Consider the following 22,612-nt stretch of genomic DNA (forward strand, 5'->3'; position numbering starts at 1 on the left):
TTATATTCTTGATTTAATCTTTTATCCAAGTGTAAGCAAATAAAGTTTGCACATGAAATATCTTCATGACTGGGTTATTTGTATATAGAAGCTGATGACTTCACATCAATTGTCTTAATGTCCCATAATGCAAAGCACACCTCCTTTGGGACATGTATAACACTATACATTATGAGAGCGGCCATACCCAGACAGGTTTCAACTTTTATTGAGATCTCATTAGTGGGAGCCAGATTCACAAGAGATACCAAGGTTGAAGTAATGCAGAATCATATATTTTCTATATATACAAGTAGCAAAAAGGTGTTTCATCTTATTATTAAAATACTCTGGATCAGAGATGTTTTTTCACTTGGTTATCATCCTCACATATACCTAATAAGTCTGAACCTGGCAAGTCCACAATCATTCTTCATCAACTCCCTTACTGTGCACATTGATATCATTATCACATGATTAACTTATTACATAAGCTAATCATGCTTATGTATAGATACTCTCCAATCTTCCCAAACATGATATAATTTCTCTGACTCTTCATATTAGGATTCACACCAATGAGTAATTTATACAGACACCTAATAGCAAATTATTATTATTAGACACCTCCAGGAAGTCCAAGTACTCATCGAGGGAGGGCCCTGCTCTGCAACTCCGTCTCCACCATTCAACGTGCAGTTTTTTTTTCTTATACATCTCTAATCCAGGGTTTTCCAAATTGTGTGGAAAGTGAATAAATATTCCGTGAAAAATTATCCAAGTTAATATTCACATGAGCTTGGAATGATTTTAAATGCTGTGACTCTAACCAAGATGTTCCATTAAAATTTCAGGAATTTGTGAAGTGTTCTGTCTTAGGAAAAATTTAGGAAATGCTGCTCTAATCCATGGTAGGCATTGTGTAAATAATGATTATTGTGTGCCTCTTATGATGAGTCTTCAGACTCCACAGAGATGCCCGTGTAATAATAATGCAGAAGAAATAAGTCCTTCGTGTAGCCAATTAAATGTAGAATTAGTGGGTTTTGAACCATGCTTAACTTGATAAATCAACTCAGTAATAATGAGGATATTTTGTACTGTGAACCTGTTAAGAATTTGTTTTCCCATCTTCCACTATATGGTATAACACTCCAATAGGTTGCATAGAGATAGGATGACACTATTCTCAGTGCTGAGTCTGTCTTTAACTGAGAAGTGAAGATTGCATTAACATTGATGTTCTGTTAATATTTTCAATATGGAATTTCATTTAGTGTCACCTTCATTTTAGGTGACTGATTCAAACTGTAGGTAGTTCTGCCCATAACTGTTTTAACTGCAGATTTTATGAAGTGTTAATTCAAATCATATTTATGGTTTGAATTAACCCTTTGTTTGGATTTTTTTAAGTGCTGGATTGGTTGGCTGAGTGGATAGCATACCTTGTGTCCAATGCACAGGCTGTGGTTTCAAATCCTGTAAGTTATGGGCATTTGTGAAGGCCTGCTCTGGATGATCTTGTATAGTTAAGTTTATAAGGCATATGTTTTAATTTAAGTTTAAAAATGAAGAAAGGTTGTGGCATATGTTTAGTGTTGCCATCCTCAAAAATGAACTAATAAACTTAAATTAAAAACATATATATATATATATATATATATATATATATATAAGAAATGTTGGAAAGATAACAAACTTGCAAAATCCAATCATTACTTTAAGAACAGATTGGTCTTAAAAGTGAATTATTATCATCATCATCATTAGACTTCCATGGAGTCAAGAGAATCATACGGGGTCCCACTCTCTCTCACACACAGATCATCATACCATGGGTTAAATGTATTCACTGTTTCCATGCTCAAGGAATTTTCAGGCAATGCATTCCAATCATCCATTGCTCTCCACACAAAAAACTTACTCCTCACCTCCTTATATGGCTTCCAGGGATAGCCTCTTGTTCTCCACTGGAATTGTCTTATCATACTGATATCACCCAATACAAAAATAATAATACGTGGAATAAGAATAAAATTAATGTTTAAGGACTCATCCTTAAGTATTACTATATTTTATTTTAAAGTTTTCAGGCTCTCCTATCATGAGTCTCATGCAATAAGTCAATGTCAATAAAAATCAAGCATTGTGACTAATAGTCACCTGAAGAACAGGGAGTGACTACTTTTGGGTTTGATGCCTCTGCTTTGAGGGGATAGTGAATTACAAATGCAATGTTCTGATGGCTTTAAATATTCCTTCATGTTCACTAACTGAATTGGTACTACTAATATTGTAACAACAGTCTTTAGTTTTTTACTAAATAATTTAAGGAAATTATGTCAACTAGGATATACATTAAAATAAATTTTAATATACTTCAATATTTCGGCAATGTCATGTTGCCATTTTCAAGAAACTTAAGAACAAGACACGTGCACGCAGGCACAACAAACAGTAAGTGAGGAAGAAGCAGGAAGCTATTATTTCTCCTAAAGTCCTGATGGTGCCCCCTAGTGGGCAATGTTGGTATTCTTGGGCGATTGGGCTGAAGGTCTTCTGATGTAGGTTTCCCAAATTTGAGGCAGTCTCATGCAGCCAAATTTGTTGAGGTTTGGACTGTTTCTTAGAGCTGAAGCTGATTCCATGAAAAGCCTTTCATATTTGTATTTACTATGGTGTGTTATCGTGGCTTTCTTCCGCCGTATTCTATGGCAGGTATCCAGCGCATGGTCAGCAAGACCAGCTGGCTGTATTGGTGAAACTGGATGTAGTCCTTGTGTTTTGATATTTGCTGTCCTGCCTGTTTGGCCAAAGTAGGGCAGCTTACAGCTGCAAGGGACCTGGTATACACCAGGTAGGTCTGGGGGGGGGGGGGGAGGTTGGTCTTTAGTGCAGATAAGGGATGCCAATTTTTTATATGGTCTGTAACAAGAAGTCATGTTTTTTTAGGATTTTTGTAATTTTTTCTGTAGGGTATGGTGATGGATTTAGAGTAATCCTTGTTGTGAGGGGTGGGGGTTTACTGGTTTCAATATTTTTTGGATTTTTTTGGGAGAATAGCCATTGGCTGAGAAAGTGTTGAGAATGTGGTTTAGTTCTGTAGTTAGGGCACTGTCATTTGAACAGATAAGTTTAGTCCTGTTGTTTAGTGTCTTAATGACTCCATATTGTTGCAAGGAGGGGTGGTGAGATTGTTGGTGAATGTATCTGCCTGTATGGGTGGGTTTTCTATAGACTGAGAAAACCAAGGTTCCATCAGGCTGGCGGGTGACTAATGTGTCTAAGAAAGGAAGGCAGTTGTTTTTTCTTTTTCCAGGGTGAATTTGATTCTGGGGTGGTTGTTTAAGTGTGTTAGAAAAGAGAGGAGTGCATTGGAGCCATGTGGCCAAATAGTGAACACATCATCAACATAGCGAAGCCAAATGGTTGGTTTTTGCGGGGAAGAGTTTAAGGCTTTCTCTTCAAAAGTCTCCATATTAAAGTTGGCCAAGGGTGAGGAGAGTGGAGAACCCATGGCTGTCCCCTCTATTTGTTTGTAGAATTTTCCTTGCCAAACAAAATAGCCTGAGTTCATTGTGAACTGAAATAGGGCTGTGATATCAGGAGGAAATTTAGCTTGGATTAGCTCTAAGAATTCTTTGAGTGGGACATTTGTGAATAAGGAGGAGACATCAAAACTGACCATTATGTCAGTGTGTTTGAGTGTAAGGTTTTCTATGCTGGCTTTGAAGTGGGCTGAGTTTTTTATGTGTGAAGCTGTGGTGCCAGTATAGTGTGAGAGAGCTTTGGCCACATGTTCAGCTAGTGTTTGTATGTGGGGGAATCAATGCCATCCACTATGGGACGTTTTCCTTATGTATTTTTGGGAGTCCATAAATACGGGGGGGGGGGGGGGTATGGAGTTAAATAGTTTTAATTTGTTAGTGATTTCCACAGGCCAAGAAGTGACCTTCTTAAGGAGCCTGTGGAGTTCTCTAATTTGTGAGTTGGTGGGATTGTACTCGATAGGGAGGTAAGTAGACCGATCTAACAATAGAGCTTTCAGTTTACCTGTGTAATCCTTTTGGTTAAGCAATACTGTGGCATTCCCTTTATCAGCTTTGATGATTATTATTTTCTTGTTTTTCTTTAATTCTAGTAGAGATTTAATTTCTTTACTGGGCATGTTGGCTTTTGGTGGTTTAGCTCTGGTCAGAACACAAGCCGCATCCAGTCTAATATCGTTGGCGATGTGGTTTGGAAGGTGTCATATCCTGCGTTCAATTCGCATCATAATATCTTCAGCAGGTATTCTTCTGGGCAGAACGGCGAAGTTGTGGCCACGTGCGAGGGCGTCGAGTGCTTCAGATTTCACACTAAGTGACAAAAGGTTGACTACCGTTTCGGTAGGAAGTTTAATGTTTTTTAATGTTTAAGGAAGTTTAATAGCAGTCTTTAATGTTCCCCCATCATGGGGGAACATTAAAGCACATAGAGCATTTGGTAGCAGCATAACCTCATGATTCAGCATTTGGTGATAAAGTTTCAAGAAATCATTTTCAATACACTGATTCCTTGGTTACATGACTAATAAAAAATAGTCTCTTTCTTTCATACTTTAAACAATTTTAGGAGTATCAGGACTTCTTCAGAAATTTTACAGTATTAATATATATATAAGATATTTTTGAAATTATAAGACAATCAAATGCTAGGCTGGTTGGCTGAATGATTAGCATATCGTCTTTCAGCCAACAGGCTCTCAGTTCAAATCCCACAAAATGAAAGATTGCCACCTTGCTTAATAGAGATGTGAAAGTGGCTTGAAAACATTCCACAGAAGAGCAGGATTTCTGGATTATCTTACCATTAGCCCATCCACACTAATACTACACTATAGCTTAGCAGTTTTTCATGGACGAGATTCACATTAAAAAAATAATAATAAGCAGAGATGATGGTATCAAATTAAATTATCCTAGGAATGTCGTTGTAAATCCTCTCTCAGCAATGCTATCTTACCATCAACAATGAAATGTCAGAATTTGTGCTTCTAGAGAAGCAATGGCATTCAGTTCTATACTTTCCAGTTCATATAGATTTAAAATGTGTATTAACTTTGACACCAGAACTGTTAAGCAGTTCTGGAGGGTGCAGCCATTGTTTCAAAGCCCTTACGAGAGTCCACTATACTATGCACTGTTCCGTTTGTAGGTTCTTATTATACAACTGTAAACATTTCGGTACCAAATGGGATATTTGTAATTTATAAAAGCGTTATAACAGCAGCTTATAAATTATGTGGTTAATGACACTTAGCCTACAAAAGGTAAATTCTCTTAAGGATTATCTAATGGATTTTATGACTGCTCACTGACAATGTGAGATGAAAGAAAACAGATAAACTAACTACATTTTCTGTGCAAATGGAGGCAGTCTGAATACCTTCATGCTATCTACACTATATGCAATTTTAACTACTATATGATATATGATGTTTAACTTGCAATAAAGGTTAACTTTGATAAACTTCATTGGAGTCTTACTAAGTAATAATAAAAAAAAAATATTAAAAAACAAACAGCTTCACTAATTCCTGAATTAGTAACGACTTCATGAAAGGAATGTTTTTTTAACTGCAAACTAACATTTGATGACTGACTTAAATTATCTTTGTGGAATAGGAGAACAGATCCCCATCTAATGGAATGTATTGTGGTGAACTGCTCTTATGATTCTTGGTTAAGTATCAAGCAAACTTCCCAACTAGTACAATCTCTTCATATACTTCCCACTTTCATATCATTCCAGAATTTAAGTAGTTTACCTTTATGGCATATTAGAATAGGATCACATTGAAAGAACGACTTCTTGCTTTAAAACTAATGCACAAGGAATCTGCATCATAAATTATCCTGTTTCAGTATTGAGTACTGTATTGTAATATAAATAAAGGCATATAAAGTCCAAATTAATACATAATATGCAAGTGATGAAAGAAAATGAAAACTTTTTGGCCAACAGTCACTGGTTAAAACTTTCAGTGTAAAGTACAGTATGGGTAATAGATTGTGTACATAGCCATACTGTAGTATGATATAATATATATATATATATATATATATATATAAAATCTAAATATGGAGTAGTCGCAGATTCAGAATTCAGTTATGAGAGGGGTGACTGAAAATATTTAACTTCATTAGTATTTTATTTTAATTTCATCTAACATCTTCCATTTTCAAGTTTGTAGTATAATTCAAAAATATCATGTTATTTAATTGAAAACTTATTTTTTTTCAGATATATTAGTATCAGATATTGATGAACTTTAAGCCTCACTGTCAAAAACATTGCTGATCAAACCATATCTTAAAGTGGTTTACTGTTTCTGCAGCCCTCACACTTTCAGGTAATACATTCCACTCAACTCCCATCTCTCTCTCTCCAACCAAAAATCCTGCTCCTCATCCCCCCCTCCCTTGTACAACTTTCAAAGATGGTTCTATCATCATTATCACTTCACTTCCCTTTTTACCTTCATGGAAAACATCATACCCTTCTCTATTCCTGTCAGGATATCATCCTTATCCGACCATGTCTCGCTTATTCCAACAATTTTTTGGGTGAATGATCTTAATCAATGCAACCATTTAATTTCCCTTATTTCTGATACTTTTAGCATTCATATAGACATAACAGCTCATCTTTGAATCTATAATAAGTTTCGCTGGTACCACCTGAGCCATTCCTCTCCCTCTCTCTCTCTCATTATCCATCCGAGTATCCTTTTCAAACCCAACTGTTCCTCTTACATGCCAGGCCATCCCATTCCTGTTTTGTCTACTCATACTTTCACTTGCTCTATGAGCGCTGACTTTTCTCATGTGTTCCCCTGTCCACTCTGAGTCCTCCCTCTCCCATTTCCCTGTTAGTCTTGCACACTTGTTCTCTCATTCTCTACACTCATGCTACCCACTTCTCCATTCATGTACACCACTTCAATCCTTCCTTCTGCTCTTCCACATTGCTTCTTACTTGCTCAGCTCCATTCTCGGCACTAATTACTCTTCCTTCCAGCAGCAGTCTCTCCAAATGACTCGCATTCAAATGCAGTCCATCACTTTCATACAGTTCAATTCCCCTTTCAAACTCATTCCACACATTAACAAACTTCATTCCTTTCTCTTCATACATTTCCAGTAACATATCATTCATTATCCTTGCTCTCTGCCTCATCTCATCACTGTCATACCTGGGCAACACACTGACCTGTCTTTCTTATCACACTATTATGTTCTTATCCTTCTCAACAATCCCCTGATATCCAGTCTTACATTGTCATTCTCAGTCAAGTCATTTATTCCTACTACCAACCCTTTTGCCCACCCACATATACCTCATATCATGATTCAATCACTATTCATTTTACCTCCCAGAAAACAAACTTTGTGCATCTTCTCGTTCATCACACCTCTAATAATTGAATTACCCATACATTGCCACTTGTGAGTCTTTCATACCAACATCATTTCCGTCTTCTTCACTCTTCAATGCATATCTAGAATTCTCTTCATTTTAATCTGTATCCTCTTCATCCATTTGCAAAGTAGCAACGTATATTTTGTAAAAGAGTTTACGAATGGTTTTTAAACTGTGAGACATCCCCTCTGGGAAGGTACATTCATCAGTTTAGAGTATGCAGCCAAGTGATATTTTTGCATAACATAAGCTCAAGTCCCAAAAAGTGAAAATATTCATTGCTATTATACAAATGAATAATTTCAACTTTTGGTTCAGGCTCCTAATAACTTAGGTATTATACTGTAGTACTCAGTCCAGAAGTTACCAAGAAAAACAAGCCAAACCTATAAACTATATGCAAGAAATACATTAGCTTCAATGCACTATTGTTCAAAAAAAAAAAATAGGCACTGCCTAGGTTTTTATATCACATACCTAGTACTCTTACCAATACTGACAAAACTGTCAACATTTTTCTTAATTCTGTTGTAGTTTTCTTGGATCAGAAGACTGATAAAACTACAACTAAAACTATTATTCACTGACAAAATTTGCAATTATCTGACATCCTGAATTTAATTGCTAACCCTTATTAGCAAGCAGCGTATATCACAACAGTTATTTTGTACAATTGGGATATCATTTTCTGAAACTATTTATTTAACCAGTTGCTTTGATTAATGGAACTATTTAAATAATTTTAGAACAAGTTTACACTGGGTTTTTTTGACCAATAAATTGAATGATAAATTATGCCAACAAATTTCACCAACTGGGCTGTTTGGCTTCTTCAGGGCATACAAACGGTAAAGACAACTTAAACTCGCTAGGACCAATAAATTTATTAGTCCAAAAATATCCCAGTGTAATCTTATTCAAAAATTAATAAAGTTAGAGGCCAAAAAAATATACAAGAAACCATTTAAAGCAAACCAACATAAATATTTGAACTCCATATGCAATAACCCTATATATAAACAATTTGAGGCATTTTTACTCGATTTCATTGTTGCTCCCACCCACGAAAGGCCTAATGTGGGTAAGCTAAGGATTTGTTTTTCTAATCTTTTTTATCAATTTTATATTTCATTTTATTCAATAATTTTTTATTTATTTTTTTACATACTCTGAGAACCATGCTCTAGAGACATGGAACTTTTTAAAGCGACTTCAGGCCTTCAATAAACAGAATCTCACAATGGGGAATGAAATTCATCTCCCACTTAAAGAGAATCACAAACATCCATGTCTGTGGCAGGATTCACACATGCAGCCTATTGGTTGGAGAGTAGGTATGCTAACCACCCAGCCATCCCAGATTGATGGATAACTTTGATGTCATTAAAGAATTCGGTCTGTCAAAGACAGTTCCCAGATTATCTATATCCTTCACTAACCTATAGCACATTAGTACTATGTTAGTACTATGGGTTAATGAAGCGTGGACTGCGATAAAAAAAAAAAGGGGGGGGGTCAACTTGAATGAGGGTCCCAAGCATCGCACTTGGACATTTAAAGCCAGCACATACACATGGAAAGTTGCTCAACATCTTGGTGAGCCACTGGATGCTGTCTTAAAAAAAATTATTGAATAAATGAACCTTCATTCTATTTTGAAGAATGTTATTCAGAATTACAGCCAAAGCAACAAAGGTTATGATACTAGCATATTTATGTCTGTTGTGTTCTTACCAATTTGCATATATTTTTCCTGTAGGATAAAAAAAAAATTAGTTTTTTCTGAGTATTAACAAAAATGCCATCTCTGTACGGGTTTGGCTAACTCTCTGTCAGTTGCTATGTGGGGATGAAATAGTGGGCATAAGGTACAAAATTTGAATCATTAGTTCATAAGACAAGCTGCACACACATACTGAGTAGCTTGCATTTCTGATTGCTATCTGATAGCAATATAGGTGGGTACTTCCACTACTCCGTAGTTCCCACCCACGAAAGGTTATTGGTAAATCTATAGTACATTTGTACTGTTGGTGGACTAATAATCTTTCCCCAGTTTTATCAATTTCATATATATATTTGTAATTTCCCCAAAATGTTTTCCAGTAACAAGTTGTGATTCTTTCCTAATGATATATTGTAAAATCATGTTTATTTACTATGTATTAACTTTGTACAAAATCCACAACTTGAAAAGCTGGTAGCAAAAATTTATTGCCTTACAGAAAGTAAACACTCACTACATTCCTTGTCCTCCAAAATGTCTTTTGCATAAACAAACTGACTTCAATTAATTTATACTCCTAGGCTAGCATTCCTACTGAAAACTGTATAAATACATACAATTAAAGATGAATACTTAAAACTTTGAACATTTAAGTAAACATTATTGTTACTGTAGAAGTAATAATTTTATCATTATTACCAAAAGACAGCAAGACCGCCTAGTAATACCGATGCTGCTACAACTAAATATCCACTTGTATACAGATTTTTTAATTCAAATCCGTAACCAAGATCCCAGGCGAGATGTCTAATACCATTTAAAAAATGATAGAAGAATGTCCATGCTAAAGCAAACTTCACAGTACAAATGATCGGAGGTCCGATATGCATTGACTGCAACATGTCGACATAATGCGGAAAGTTACCTGGTAATATTAGCATTCCAAGAGATAAACCATACAATGCTGATGCCATTGTCATACCAGTAAATCTATGGGTTATAGACATAATCGATGTAATTTGGTACTTATATATAGTGAGATGTGGTGACATTGGCCGTTTAAGACGGCTGTTTTTATCCCAAAAATTTTCTTCCTTCTTTAACTTCAAAGGAGATGTTACTATGGACTGAGCACATTGTGTTACAGATGGATACAAACTTTTCCATAAATATGGCTTAGATGCAATCCTAAGGCTTCCAAAAAGATATGCCATTATAAATTTTGAAAAGCGACCTCAATTTACAACAATCTCTAAGAAGTTACGTTACTAACTCTCTATTACAAAGTTTCTCAATAGAGGCGCTCGATGAAACGAACATCTTTTTTTATTTTCTTCCTTTCTTTTTTATGGAAAATTTTTTGCCGTAGATAATAAGTTGATAATTTATTTTGAAATGATCTTTACTCATTTTAAAATCATATTTTGTTCATTTACTGATAGATTATTTTTAATTAATCATTATCAATTTAACGAATAAGATAGATCACTAGATTAAATGTTTCACATTTATTCTAGGATTTCGCAGATATATATTTTGAAATGATCTTTACTCATTTTAAAATCATATTTTGTTCATTTACTGATAGATTATTTTTAATTAATCATTACCAATTTAACGAATAAGACAGATCACTAGATTCAATGTTTCACATTTATTCTAGGATTTCGCAGATATATAGTATGCAATTACTGCGGCAACATTTATGATGCTAGACTGCCAGAAGATAAACTATTACAAATTCGATTCCATTACAAGTTCTAGTCACCAATTGATGATTATTATTATCATTATTACATGACACCTCCAGGGAGTTCAAAGACTCATCAACGGAGGGCACCTTCTCTATAACTCTGTTTCCATCACTCAATCCACCAACGTCACTACTGCCCACCACCACTAGTATTTTCAGACAATCACAAACATCCATGCCTACCACGAAATTCGAATCCTCAGCCTTTTGGCCGGGGAGAGGATTCGCTACCCACTTGACAACCAGGCTGGTGTGGTTAGATTAGATTAGATTAAAGGTACTTTCTTTGGGCATTTTTTCCATTCAGTTTCCAATCTCTGACAGGCAACTCTCTCTCACGGAAACTCGAGTTTTCGGCACAGCACGTGTTTAGACATTTATCTGCCTAGGATTTAGCAACATAAGATGAAGGCACTCTTCCGCACTCTGTTTCCAAACTCTTCGAAATCATTAGCCATGAACTGGTGAAGATTAAAAGTCGAAACTAGCTGCTTACCATTTTCCAAAAAAGGTAGGGCTAAAAGCTCTGCTTATCCCTTTTAAGGAACTAAAAGCGTAAGACGATTTATTTATTTATTTTTATACGGGTATCTCCACGAAGTTTAAAGACTCATCAAGCCGATTATTAATTACCTCATAAAATAGCTATTATACCTCTCGAACCCATTCATTGTTAGTGTACTCACAACAGCCTCTGGCACTCATTCATCCAAAAAATTCCTCATACGCCCTTACTAAGTACTCTCTTTACAGAACGTCCAGAGATGATCACTTCTCTCCTGGCTTGTCGTATGTTGAAACTTCCTTCTGCATAAATCTTATAACATTCATTTAGCTCCGTATTGTTTCTGTCATATATCCTCTTTACTGCATATACTTTGTGATCCCATAATCATCACATTGTCAAGCTGTCCTCATAGAGTGTATTCCACACGCCTATTACAAACCTTTTCACTAGCCTCCGGATCCTAGTATCACTCCAGTTTACTCAAGAAACCCAAGTGATCAAATCTGTGCACAGTAGACAAGATGTAGCCATATTATACATTAGAAACAGAGAAAATAGCTTATCTGTCTCTTTCAATATCCAAGTGATCATTTGAGCTGTTTGTTCCAAATTTTGCAATATATTGTCTGATTCCATCTATATAATCAAAATATATAATATTACACTTTGCTACATTAAAATACATTATTATCTGATTGCACTGCCAATCTATTTAAATCATCCTGAAGAACCTGCTTGGCTTTTATTATTGTCTTCCCCAATTTTCCAACATCTGCGAAAAAAGTGAATGTTTCCTCTCAAACCATTTCCTATATCATTAATATACAAAGTAAATAGCAACGCCGTCTTTACAGAGCAATGCAGTACACCATTCCTCTCCTCCTTCGTTATACGTATATTAGGCCTAGCGGCCTGTTACGTTCGTATTAGGCATGGCCTATTACTATTTTAATATTCGAAACCACGATTGCCTCGAGGATAAGTTGGTTAACCCTGTGCCTCCAGGTATGTCTGTAGATGCATGTGTTCAGGGGTGACGGTTTGACTGTTCTGGGGGACGAAAAACCTGAGTTTCCGGGTAAACAAAACCTTACCCCTATGAGACCGGCTAACTCACCTTTAGTGGAAAGAGACCAGATAAAGGTGTCTTGGACGGGAATCGAAGCCAAGTATTTCCGACCAAAGGGCTTCGTCTATACCGGCTGAGCTATGGAGGCTCCGCAGTACACCACTAGTTATCTGCATTCTTGGGGATTTTATTCTGCTATATAACTTCACTTTAATGTCTATCTGTAAACGACTCTCATACATTCATTAAGTTTTATATCCATTTCCATTTTCTCCGGAATAGAAATGGCTGTATCGTGTAGCCATTTCTTTATTCAACTCAACTGTCACTTTACCATAAAACGTGAGTAAATTACTAATGCAGTATCCACCCTTCACAAAGTCATTCTTCCTCCTCCAATGGAGTTTTATATTCCACATCTGACTTCCCATTTCCAAGCTCTTTGCTATTCTCCCATAGAATATCACATTCCTGACCATCCATTTCTGAATTCTGTCCCTAACCACAGTTACTGACCAGTCTATAATTTGCCATATCTGTTTTGAAGCTTCCTTTAGAAGTATTTTGTTCCCTTCCACTCCCTTGGACATTCCAGAGTGGAAACTTAAATTTAACAGCATGGTCGGAGATCGCTGACAGTTCTTTTGAACTTTCTCAAATACACCGGTCGACATCCCATCGAAATTCATCGTTGGATTCACACTGAGAGTTTAAAATATCTTTATCATCTCGAGTTCCTCTACCTTTATGGTCACATTAGTCCCCATGACATTAGCTACTTCATTATCTCCACCTGGATGATCATTCCAGGTGGAGATGATGAACCATTTTTCTTTCATATGCTTTGCACTCTCTTCCTGGACTTGCTGATCTTATTTTGCTTATTTTCTCTCCCCACAACACTGAACATTTCATTTATTATTATTATTATTTCAATCTTCTGCTTAATGATACAACATCCATTTCACTTCCAATTGATTTATCCTCCTGACCCTTGAGCATACATTCTCATAAATCACTTCCACTGCACTAATTACATCCTTCCCTTTCAGTTTCTTGTACCATGAATGGCTTCAAGCTACTTCCTAAATAAATCCCATATTGCCTTTTACTTCTTATAAGGAGGGTGCAAAGCATTTTAACTCTACTCTGGAGACTGAGAGTGGGGGGTTCAGTTTCCTCCAGTAGCCAATCAGAGATAACTCGCCCGGGGATGTCAATAATTATAAACTGCATCCGATGAAGAAAGGCAGACAAGTGCTGCCATCTTATGGTCCTAACAGAGTATATTATTTGTCTGAAATAGTCTGGGTTCTACAGTCGACTTTCTTGAGTTTATGGGACGAAAACCCCGATTTTGCAAGAGAAAAAACCTGCTTGGCCTAGCCCGAGATTGACTAACTTCGAGATGGGTCAAAGAAAGGGCTAGAAAAAAGTTCCTATAGTCAGCGGGTAGATTTGAACTGAGAATAGCTTTCTTCGATCAATCTAGCGCTATGGATATAAACGTTACTTTCACAGGCCTTACTTCCTCCTACGTTTGTTGTAATCACCCATTTTCTATACTTTCACATATATACCTTGTCAACAAAAAAACTTCACATGCTTAGAAATATCCTAGGTCGAGAATACATAAACGCTCTCAGTTTGGCGGAAGTGCCTAATGCACTACTAGTAGGGTGACCAACTTTTGAACATGAAAAATAAGGGAGACTGGGAATATTTTAAATTATATTTAAAATTTTAGCACATCAAAAGGATCAGTTATAGCTTCTATAACTGATGTTGTGTTTTACAGTGTAAAAAACTAATTAGCTCACCTACAGTGTTGTTTAAGTCCTTACTTGTGTTACTGAGAAACAGTTTCAACTTCGAAGAAGTCTTCACATCTTTCTCTCTCTCCCTTTATGTCCTTCAGTGGTAGAATGTTGCTCGCAGTCATTATTATCCCCATGGGCGATACTGGTCACGTTTATATAATATATAATTTGCTTTGTGAACGTTGGATGGCACGGGTTTTAGCCAAGAGTACTGTTCTTTCCATTTCTTCAGATAAACACACATATATTTACATTTCTTTCTTGGTGGCATTTTTACATTATTACTTTCCATTTCACCGTCACTATCCATCACGAAAATATACTATGGCACTTGATGTTCAAGAATACTGAAAATACTTTGAGAATGAATGCGGACACAACAGCTGGTAACAACGCAAGATAGGAAACAGACAAACAAAATCCGGAAGTGTGTATCGAAAATCGCTACCAGCGATTTGATTATTCCGAATGGGTATCGATTATTAAAAAGGCGCCAAAGGTGAAGATCAACGCAACGATATAAAATCTTTGCCAGAACACCCATGTTGACCGGAACAGAATTGTATCGATTAGAATTTTCCAAACTATCGATATTAGTGTCAAATTGTATTTGGTTGTTATAATATACATTGCAAAATTAACGACAATGATTGATTATGAAAAATACGGGAATATTTGAAGTTCAATACGGGTGCCGGGATGATCCAAAAAAAAATAGCTAAAATATGGGAGAGTTGGTCACCCCAACTACTACATACAACGCTTTCAAGCTTTAGCTTTCTTCTATCACCCACACTGAAGGCGAATTAGCCTGTCTCTTACAGAGTGGCAAGAATTTTCCTCACAGAAAGTTCGGGATTTTATGCCGCAAAGGCAATACAAGAGCCTTCAAAACAACTCAACCCAACCCTCCATCACATAATTATCTCTTATTAGCTGCATCAATTTAATTTCCTTCAGCTGTGATTTTTTTCTCGTTCCAATCTTTTTACCCACAAATGATATCCTCCAATAATTTCTCAGAATACTCGTGATAATCTGCTGATGCATCTACATTTATATCCTTCTTTGCAACCTATGAGCTGTAGCAGCTAACTAAACATTATGTTGTTGTGGGTCCCATCTCACACTATGTAGACCACAGTGCACTCCTTCATTTTATCAATAGTTGCATATCTTCTTTATCTTATCTGTCATCAGCAACAGTACCCCTTCCTCCATGCTGTTTTCTTTATCGCCCCTGAAACTAAATACATTTTATATATTCTATCCTGATAACTAAGTAATTTTCCATCAGCTAAGTCTTACTAACGCCGATAATTTTTTACCAAGTAGCTAACCAATGCCAAAAATGTCATTTTCTAATTTCTGACGCTTCAAGCATTAGTACATATAAATAAAATATCCACTCAAACTAGTACTTCTCAACAGCAATTCTTCACATTAATTGAGGAAGTCAGCAAGTTTTATCCATTATTAATGCGAAGAATTGATTCAAAACAAGATTAGGAATAGCTAAAACAACAGACTTGTCTAAAATCTAGAAGGATGGATCTATCTCCATGGGAACAAAGTTGAGGATTTTGGATGCAGTTGTTTTTCCAACAACGACTTATGGATGTGAGACTTGAAACCTAAAGAAATCAGATAAGAAAAGGATAACTGCTTTTAAGATGTGGTGTTAGCGAAGACTGTTGAGGATATCATATACTGAAAGGCATACAAATGAATGGGTGTTAGAAAAGATTAGTAGAACTTTAAGACTCCTTAAGGTTACTGACATTAAAATATTTTGAACACATTGAAAGGATGGAAGGAGGACTTCTCAGAACAGTAATAGAAGGTAATGTTCCTGGAAAAAGAGGAATAGGTAGACCGTCAATGAGATGGATGGTGTGGAGTGACTGCTCTTCAGAGATTTGAAGCCTCCAGAAAAGCATACGACAGAACTACATGGCGAGGACTGGTGTGGCACATCACCGACGTTAGTGTGACCATACGGCATCTGTGGATGCCCAATGAACAGATAACTTTCGAACACTGCATTTTCCCTTAATAGTCCTAGCTTTCCTGACTTTGCATTTCCAAACTATAACTAAAAAACACTTTCGGCGAGAAAGAGTTATTTAATTTTATTTAGTTGCTAATTTCACTCTACAAACCTTCATGTAAACTTCATACTATTCCTACAGAAACATCATATCATTCCTTCTACACTGCCTGCACATTGACTGATTTGCTGTCATAGTGCATCTTTTCGGTTTGTTCCTATCATATCTAACAGCAACTTACCGTCTTTTTTCTCTCACTCTCCTTTTTCTCTTCTTTCAATAACTTCCTCATACCACACATATCACCATCTAAATCATTTTTAGTTGCCAAAGGAATCATCTCCTGGTTTCCTGTTTTGCATTCTAATGGCGTCAAGAACATCCTTAATTTTTGCACCCTGAAAACACAATTTCATTCCTCTCTCTGAACAACTATTTATGATGAAAGGGGGGGGGGGTACTTAATTAATTACAAAACAACAGATTCCCAGGCCAGTATGGATGTTGTTTCTGTTGACTCTCTTTGTTCTTTTCGGCGTTTACCTGTTCTGCGGGATGAAAAGGTTTGTCCTCTCCATCTGAAATCTACTAACTTACTGTTAATGGAAGGCCTTTCTAAAGATTCCTTAGCGGGAAGAAAAAAATGGTCATCATTCATACTGAGTGAGCTATGGAAGCTCAGTTATTATCAAGGAATCACAATACAATCTCTTGTTATTTTTCATCTTGCTCTTTCATACTCTTCCATATCACGTCTTCTCTTTTTTCCACTCTCTACTGAATATAATACAGTATTTTGTCATAAATGTAAATTACATTTTGGCCAACCAAAATCAAATTTCAGTATAATATATCCGCTAATTAGTGCTGAGGCCCTAACGTTTGAAGAGTAGTAGGCATCCAGCCACTAAAAGTGAACCCTTAACCACGCAGATAGGCTATCCATGATTTTAATTTCTCCGAGAAGATGACACAACAGATATCTGCCGTCATCTCGTGGTTCCCAACCTTGATACTATATATTATTGTTCGAAATCGTGTGAATTCTACGATCAGTTTTCTTGATTTGTAGGATTAAAAACTTGATAGGAAAAAACCCTACTTGTCTTTTCCAGAGATTTCATCCCCTTTTCATTTCAGTGTATTTCTATGGCGTGGTAGACAGAATCTGTGTTTCTAATCCTAACTAGTATTCATTTGTACGCATTCGTTTTTGTTCTATAGCTGATTGTGCTGAATACCACTGGATTATTCCGGGAGTATGGAGGAAACACGTGCTCCAAAGATTGACTACTTCTGAAATCGACAGAAAAATCTCTGACCTGTAAACTATAATTAAACTTAGGTCTTTCTTCTGCAGGTCCAGTCATGAAATTATCATGAAACTTACCACGAGGCTATGCTGGAGTAATCATCATGACAATAACATAATTAATTTTTTTAAGTGAATCCAATCAGGAAAGTTTGCAAACCGATAGTATATGTAACAGCGCCGATGGATTAACGGTTCCATAAACCGGAAACTCCGCCCTAGAGACCAAATATGAAACTTCTCCAGCAAGCCACTTGCTGGCCTGGTTCGAAGAGTGATTATCGTATCCGCTCTCCATCCAAAACATTGCTGGTTCGAATCTCACAATGAGCATGGACGTTTGTGATTGTCCAACTAACTTTGTGTAGAAAGGGTATCTGTGACCTTCTTCTTCTAAAAAAAAAAGCAGCACTCTCAAAATGAGAGTGAAGATACAGTCATTCCCGTACCCTATGAGGTACGGGAATGACCATACGGCGTGAATTGATGTCAAATACCGACAGCGAGATAATTTGCTAACAAACCGTGAAGGTTCTTAATACATTATGATTAGAAACTACATTTATCTTTATAGGATTAACGTTTTGAAGATATTGAAGATATAATGGAATGGATCTTGAATTTTCATGATGCTCATCGTAACAAAAAACATCATTCATATTACATGACAAACTTTTGTAGAATCTAACCTTGATATTGAACTTTTCTGTATCCTCAGCATAATCTATTTAATGCTCTGTTGGTTGGCTATTTTGTATTTACAGACGATGCAACTTAGGATACTGTGCCATTGTGTTATGTTTGTTAGTTATGCATATTGTTAATGGCTGGTTTGCCTGTTTAGAGAAAATAAAAACTCGTTTCCAAGAGGAAAAATTCTGCTTCTCCATATGATACTGGCTAACTTGCGTTCAATTGTTAGCTTTGTGTATTCTGCAGCACCTTATGTAGGATAAACAATTTTCTATTTCTTTCATTAAGGATCATTCTTTAGATAATACTAACTTTCATATTCATCTCGGATGAAATTTTGCTATTCCAGTTGATAATTTTTTTTATTTATTTATTTTAGAACCATCGCAAATAATTTGTTTTTATGAAGATAACTCCAAGAATTCTGAATGTTTAAATATAATTTTTTAAGAGAAAATTTAGTCCTAGGTCTAGTCCTAATCGTTTTGGTTAATAATATCCAAAACAAGATCTAGTATTATGCACGAAAAGCTAACAGATCTCAATATCATCAGGACATCTTCACACAAATGGTGTTTTATTTATTTATTTATTTTTGTCAACAAAAATCAATGATTTAGTTTAATTTTTATCAGATTGTTGCTAATATATTTTTTCATTTTCTCTCAAGGTAAAAGAGGTTCGTATTTTATAAAGTGAAAGATGTGTTTGGAATGAAGAACGTGAACTAAGAAGTAGAAAGAGAACAGAGAAGAGAAGCATTACGAAAGATTAAGAACATTAATCAAAAGTGGAATATTAAGAAAGATTATGGTACTTTCCACTTCAACCCTTTTGCCATCTAGTAGCTACCCGATTCTTGATAATTTTCACATGACAACAAATGTAACATCATCTGCAACAAATTTAACGTCATCTGCAGAAAGTATTGCTTACAACAAACTGCTTCCGGTATTAGCGCAGTGTTTCTGTGTTATAATTACAGGTTATTTGGCTGCTAGATACGATGTAATATCCAGTAGAGAAGCACAAGGATTGAATGCTTTTGTCAGACACTTCTCCTTGCCTTCTTTAATTTTTCTCTCTGTATCAGAAACTAAGCTCTCTTGTGTTCATTGGAGTCTTTTAATTTGTTTAAGTTTAGGAAAACTATTCATATTCCTTATAGTTCTTTTTACAACTTTATTACTTACTAAGCCAACCAATACTGGAAAAGCTGGTCTTTATGCCATATTCTGTACGCAAAGTAATGACCTTTCTTTGGGACTACCATTAATTTCAGCAGTTTACGACCACCGTCCAGAATTTAAGTATTATTTGTATTTACTTGCTCCAATCCAATTTCTTATAATCAATCCAGTGGGATTTTTATTGATGGAATTACAGCGCCAGAAAGAAAAGGATCCAAACTATCAGAAGAAACTTAAAAAACAACTTCTGAATGCTCTTTGGAAAAGTATTTTTATTAATCCGTTAATTTTTATGACATTTTTTGGTATTGTTTTGAACGCGATATTTCATCATCGACTTCCGCTTGTTTTGCAAAAATTTGTAGAAGTCCTTGGATTAACTTTTCCCGGAACTGCTCTGTTCCTATTAGGACACAGTTTATCCGGTAAGTTTAGTGCCTTGAGAGGAGCAAAACTGCTTACTCCAGTTTTGCTAGTCATCATGAAGATCTTGGTATTGCCTCTTATCATACGAGAAATTGCTAATGCACTTGTCATAGGAACAAACTCAGAAGAAACCAAGGAGTTGAGTAGCTTTGGGTTTCTTTATGGAACTTTTCCGTCTTCGCCCACAGTATTCATCTTTGCATTGCAATTTGAAATGCCAACAGAAGTGGTGGCAGCTGGAATGATTGCTGCTACTTTTTTCTCAGCTCCTTTAATGTTTGTCTCTGCCAGCATGACCACTATTTCTGTTGCTGAAGCTTTGCAGTTGTTTCACTCTGATTTAATGAATACCATGATGTATACTAGTAGTGTCTCTTTGTTGTGTACTTTGTGGGTAATACTTATACTTGTAGTCGGCAAAAAATGGAGAAAAGTAACTCACGAGATTACCCTGTATCTAGCCATTGCACAGTTCTTTACGTGCATTGGTGGAATAATCACAACACTTAATTTAAAGGAAACATGGATGTTACGCTTCCAACATGTATTGACTCTGGGTAGTTTATTGGCTACACGCATATGGACTGCTTTTCTTGCTTTGCTTTTAGCAATTCTTCGTCGGCGAGGTTTGTGTTTTGCATTGAGAAAACGCTTTATAATCATTAGTGTTGGATATGGTACATCTTTAATCTTAATGACTGCTATTGCTACAAATAAAAATGCTCCTACAAAAGGGATTGGTGATCCTAATTTTCAGTTTGGATATATAGAAGCAATGCTTACACTAGTACTAGTCTTCACCTGTTTTGCGACAACTGTAATATGTCTAATGATTCAACAAATTACTCAGAATTCCTACTGGACAGCAGGTTACCAATCGTTACTTCTTGAGGGCGAAAGCTCCGACACAGATAGCAGCAACGTAGGGACATCTACCAATCCCCAGAAGTCTAGTATCAGTAACAATTGTCAGGAAAGCCAAGATATATCCGATATCGAAGATTCTCATCTAAGAAATGAAAATACCAAAAACAACTCATCTTCAAATATGCAGCCTACATTTTCATATTTCTGTTCTCCTAACGCTAAATGCACTCCAGAACAACGTTATTTCTGTGAGAAATTAGTTAAATCATATGCATGTAATGCAAAACAGCGAGTTCGAGATCTATCAATGTATGAAGATGGTGATAGTCATCAGATGATTCGACATATCACTCTTCTAATTTTATTATGTATCACTATGATAATTGAAATTGCCGTTTCCTTCTGGAGGTTAGTAATGGAGGCTAAAACAGGTATTTATGTAGAACTTGAATTCCTCGACGTCATCCTAAAATATGGCCAAGGTATTTTTACCTTTGCTCTTTTTGGTCTTGACCCAGGACTCATAATTACTGCTTGTAGGAGAACGTGGCAGCAAGTTTTTTATGGCAGCAACACTCTGGTTCTTCCGGAGTTTGAGGAATTGCCGCCAGCCAGCCGAGTTACGTGCCAACAGTTTCTGACCTATCACTACGATAAATGTGTGAAGGAATTGGTGCACAATAAAAGAATTGGAAGAAAAAAATATACCTCCGTTTTTTCAGGTAACGATTTTGTTGACTGGTTACTAGCAGTAGGATTAGCTCTCGATAGAAAAGAGGCAGTTGAATACGGGCAACATCTATTATTAGGAAGAATAATAGAACACGTGAAAAGGAAATTATATTTTCACGATGCACCTTATTTATACAAATTTAATCCAAAATAAATAGTTTGCTTTGTTATTATTATATACTCTGTTTAAATAATTCTAAAAATTTAATCCTCATTCAAATAAACATCGTTTAAGCAATTGTTTTCAAGGATTTTCTTTTCTTTGCACATCATCATCATCATCATAGTTTATTCACAATATGATACAGTGTGAAAAAGGAAAAGAGATTTATATTGAAAATTAAATATTGCAAATGATTGTCTTCCTAAGTGGTAGATGTCAGATGAAGTTTTACAGTTCATCTTACAGATGGTTTTACATATGTATTGCCAAAATTGTTTGCATGGCCTTCCTCTACTGCGTTTGCCATCTTCTGGTTTGTACAGGATGAGGGATTCCAAAACGGGTGAGATTTCAAGATGTCTGAGCTGATGTCCACGTCATCTGAGCTGTAGTTTTTTTGACTATTAATTCAATATTTCAGACGCGAGTGTAGATCGTGGTAAATTCTATGATTCTATGTCACGCGAAAGACCGTCTTCCCCCCCCCTCCCCGCGTATTCCAGAAATAGGTGACTTATCCAAAGCTAACTTTTTCTGACAAAATGGAAATCCTGGATTTTATTTTTACAAATCAACAAAATCGAGTCTATAAACACACACACACACACACGCGCACGCACGCACGCACACACACACACACACACACACACACACACACACACACACACACACACACACACACACACACACACACACACACACACACACACACACACACACACACACACACACACACACACACACACACAATATATATATATATATATAGAAATGTTAATCAGCACTTATAAGCTACATGTAATATAAGCATTGTATGCAATGGAGCATGTAGAAATAAATTACCTCCTGGTAGGGTTAC

At 36.1% G+C, this 22,612-nt stretch overlaps 2 protein-coding genes across 2 annotated transcripts; one reads left to right on the forward strand and one right to left on the reverse strand.

The window, feature by feature from the left end:
* Positions 1–9,632: 9,632 nt before the first annotated feature.
* On the reverse strand, positions 9,633–10,427 carry LOC150095034 (succinate dehydrogenase cytochrome b560 subunit, mitochondrial-like). Its single transcript, XM_090411332.1, has one exon. The coding sequence runs from the start codon at positions 10,381–10,383 to the stop codon at positions 9,865–9,867; it is 519 nt and encodes a 172-aa protein (XP_090267458.1). The 5' UTR covers positions 10,384–10,427; the 3' UTR covers positions 9,633–9,864.
* An 8,758-nt stretch (positions 10,428–19,185) lies between these two features.
* Positions 19,186–21,744, forward strand: LOC150095035 (lysosomal cholesterol signaling protein-like). Its single transcript, XM_090411178.1, has one exon. The coding sequence runs from the start codon at positions 19,186–19,188 to the stop codon at positions 21,742–21,744; it is 2,559 nt and encodes an 852-aa protein (XP_090267304.1).
* The last annotated feature ends 868 nt before the right edge of the window (positions 21,745–22,612 follow it).

This window comes from Typopeltis vanoorti, chromosome 21, assembly GCF_054136105.1.
Source record: "Typopeltis vanoorti isolate ZY-2024b chromosome 21, IOZ_Tvanoo_1.0, whole genome shotgun sequence".
In the NCBI taxonomy this organism is placed as follows: Eukaryota; Metazoa; Arthropoda; class Arachnida; order Uropygi; family Thelyphonidae; genus Typopeltis; species Typopeltis vanoorti.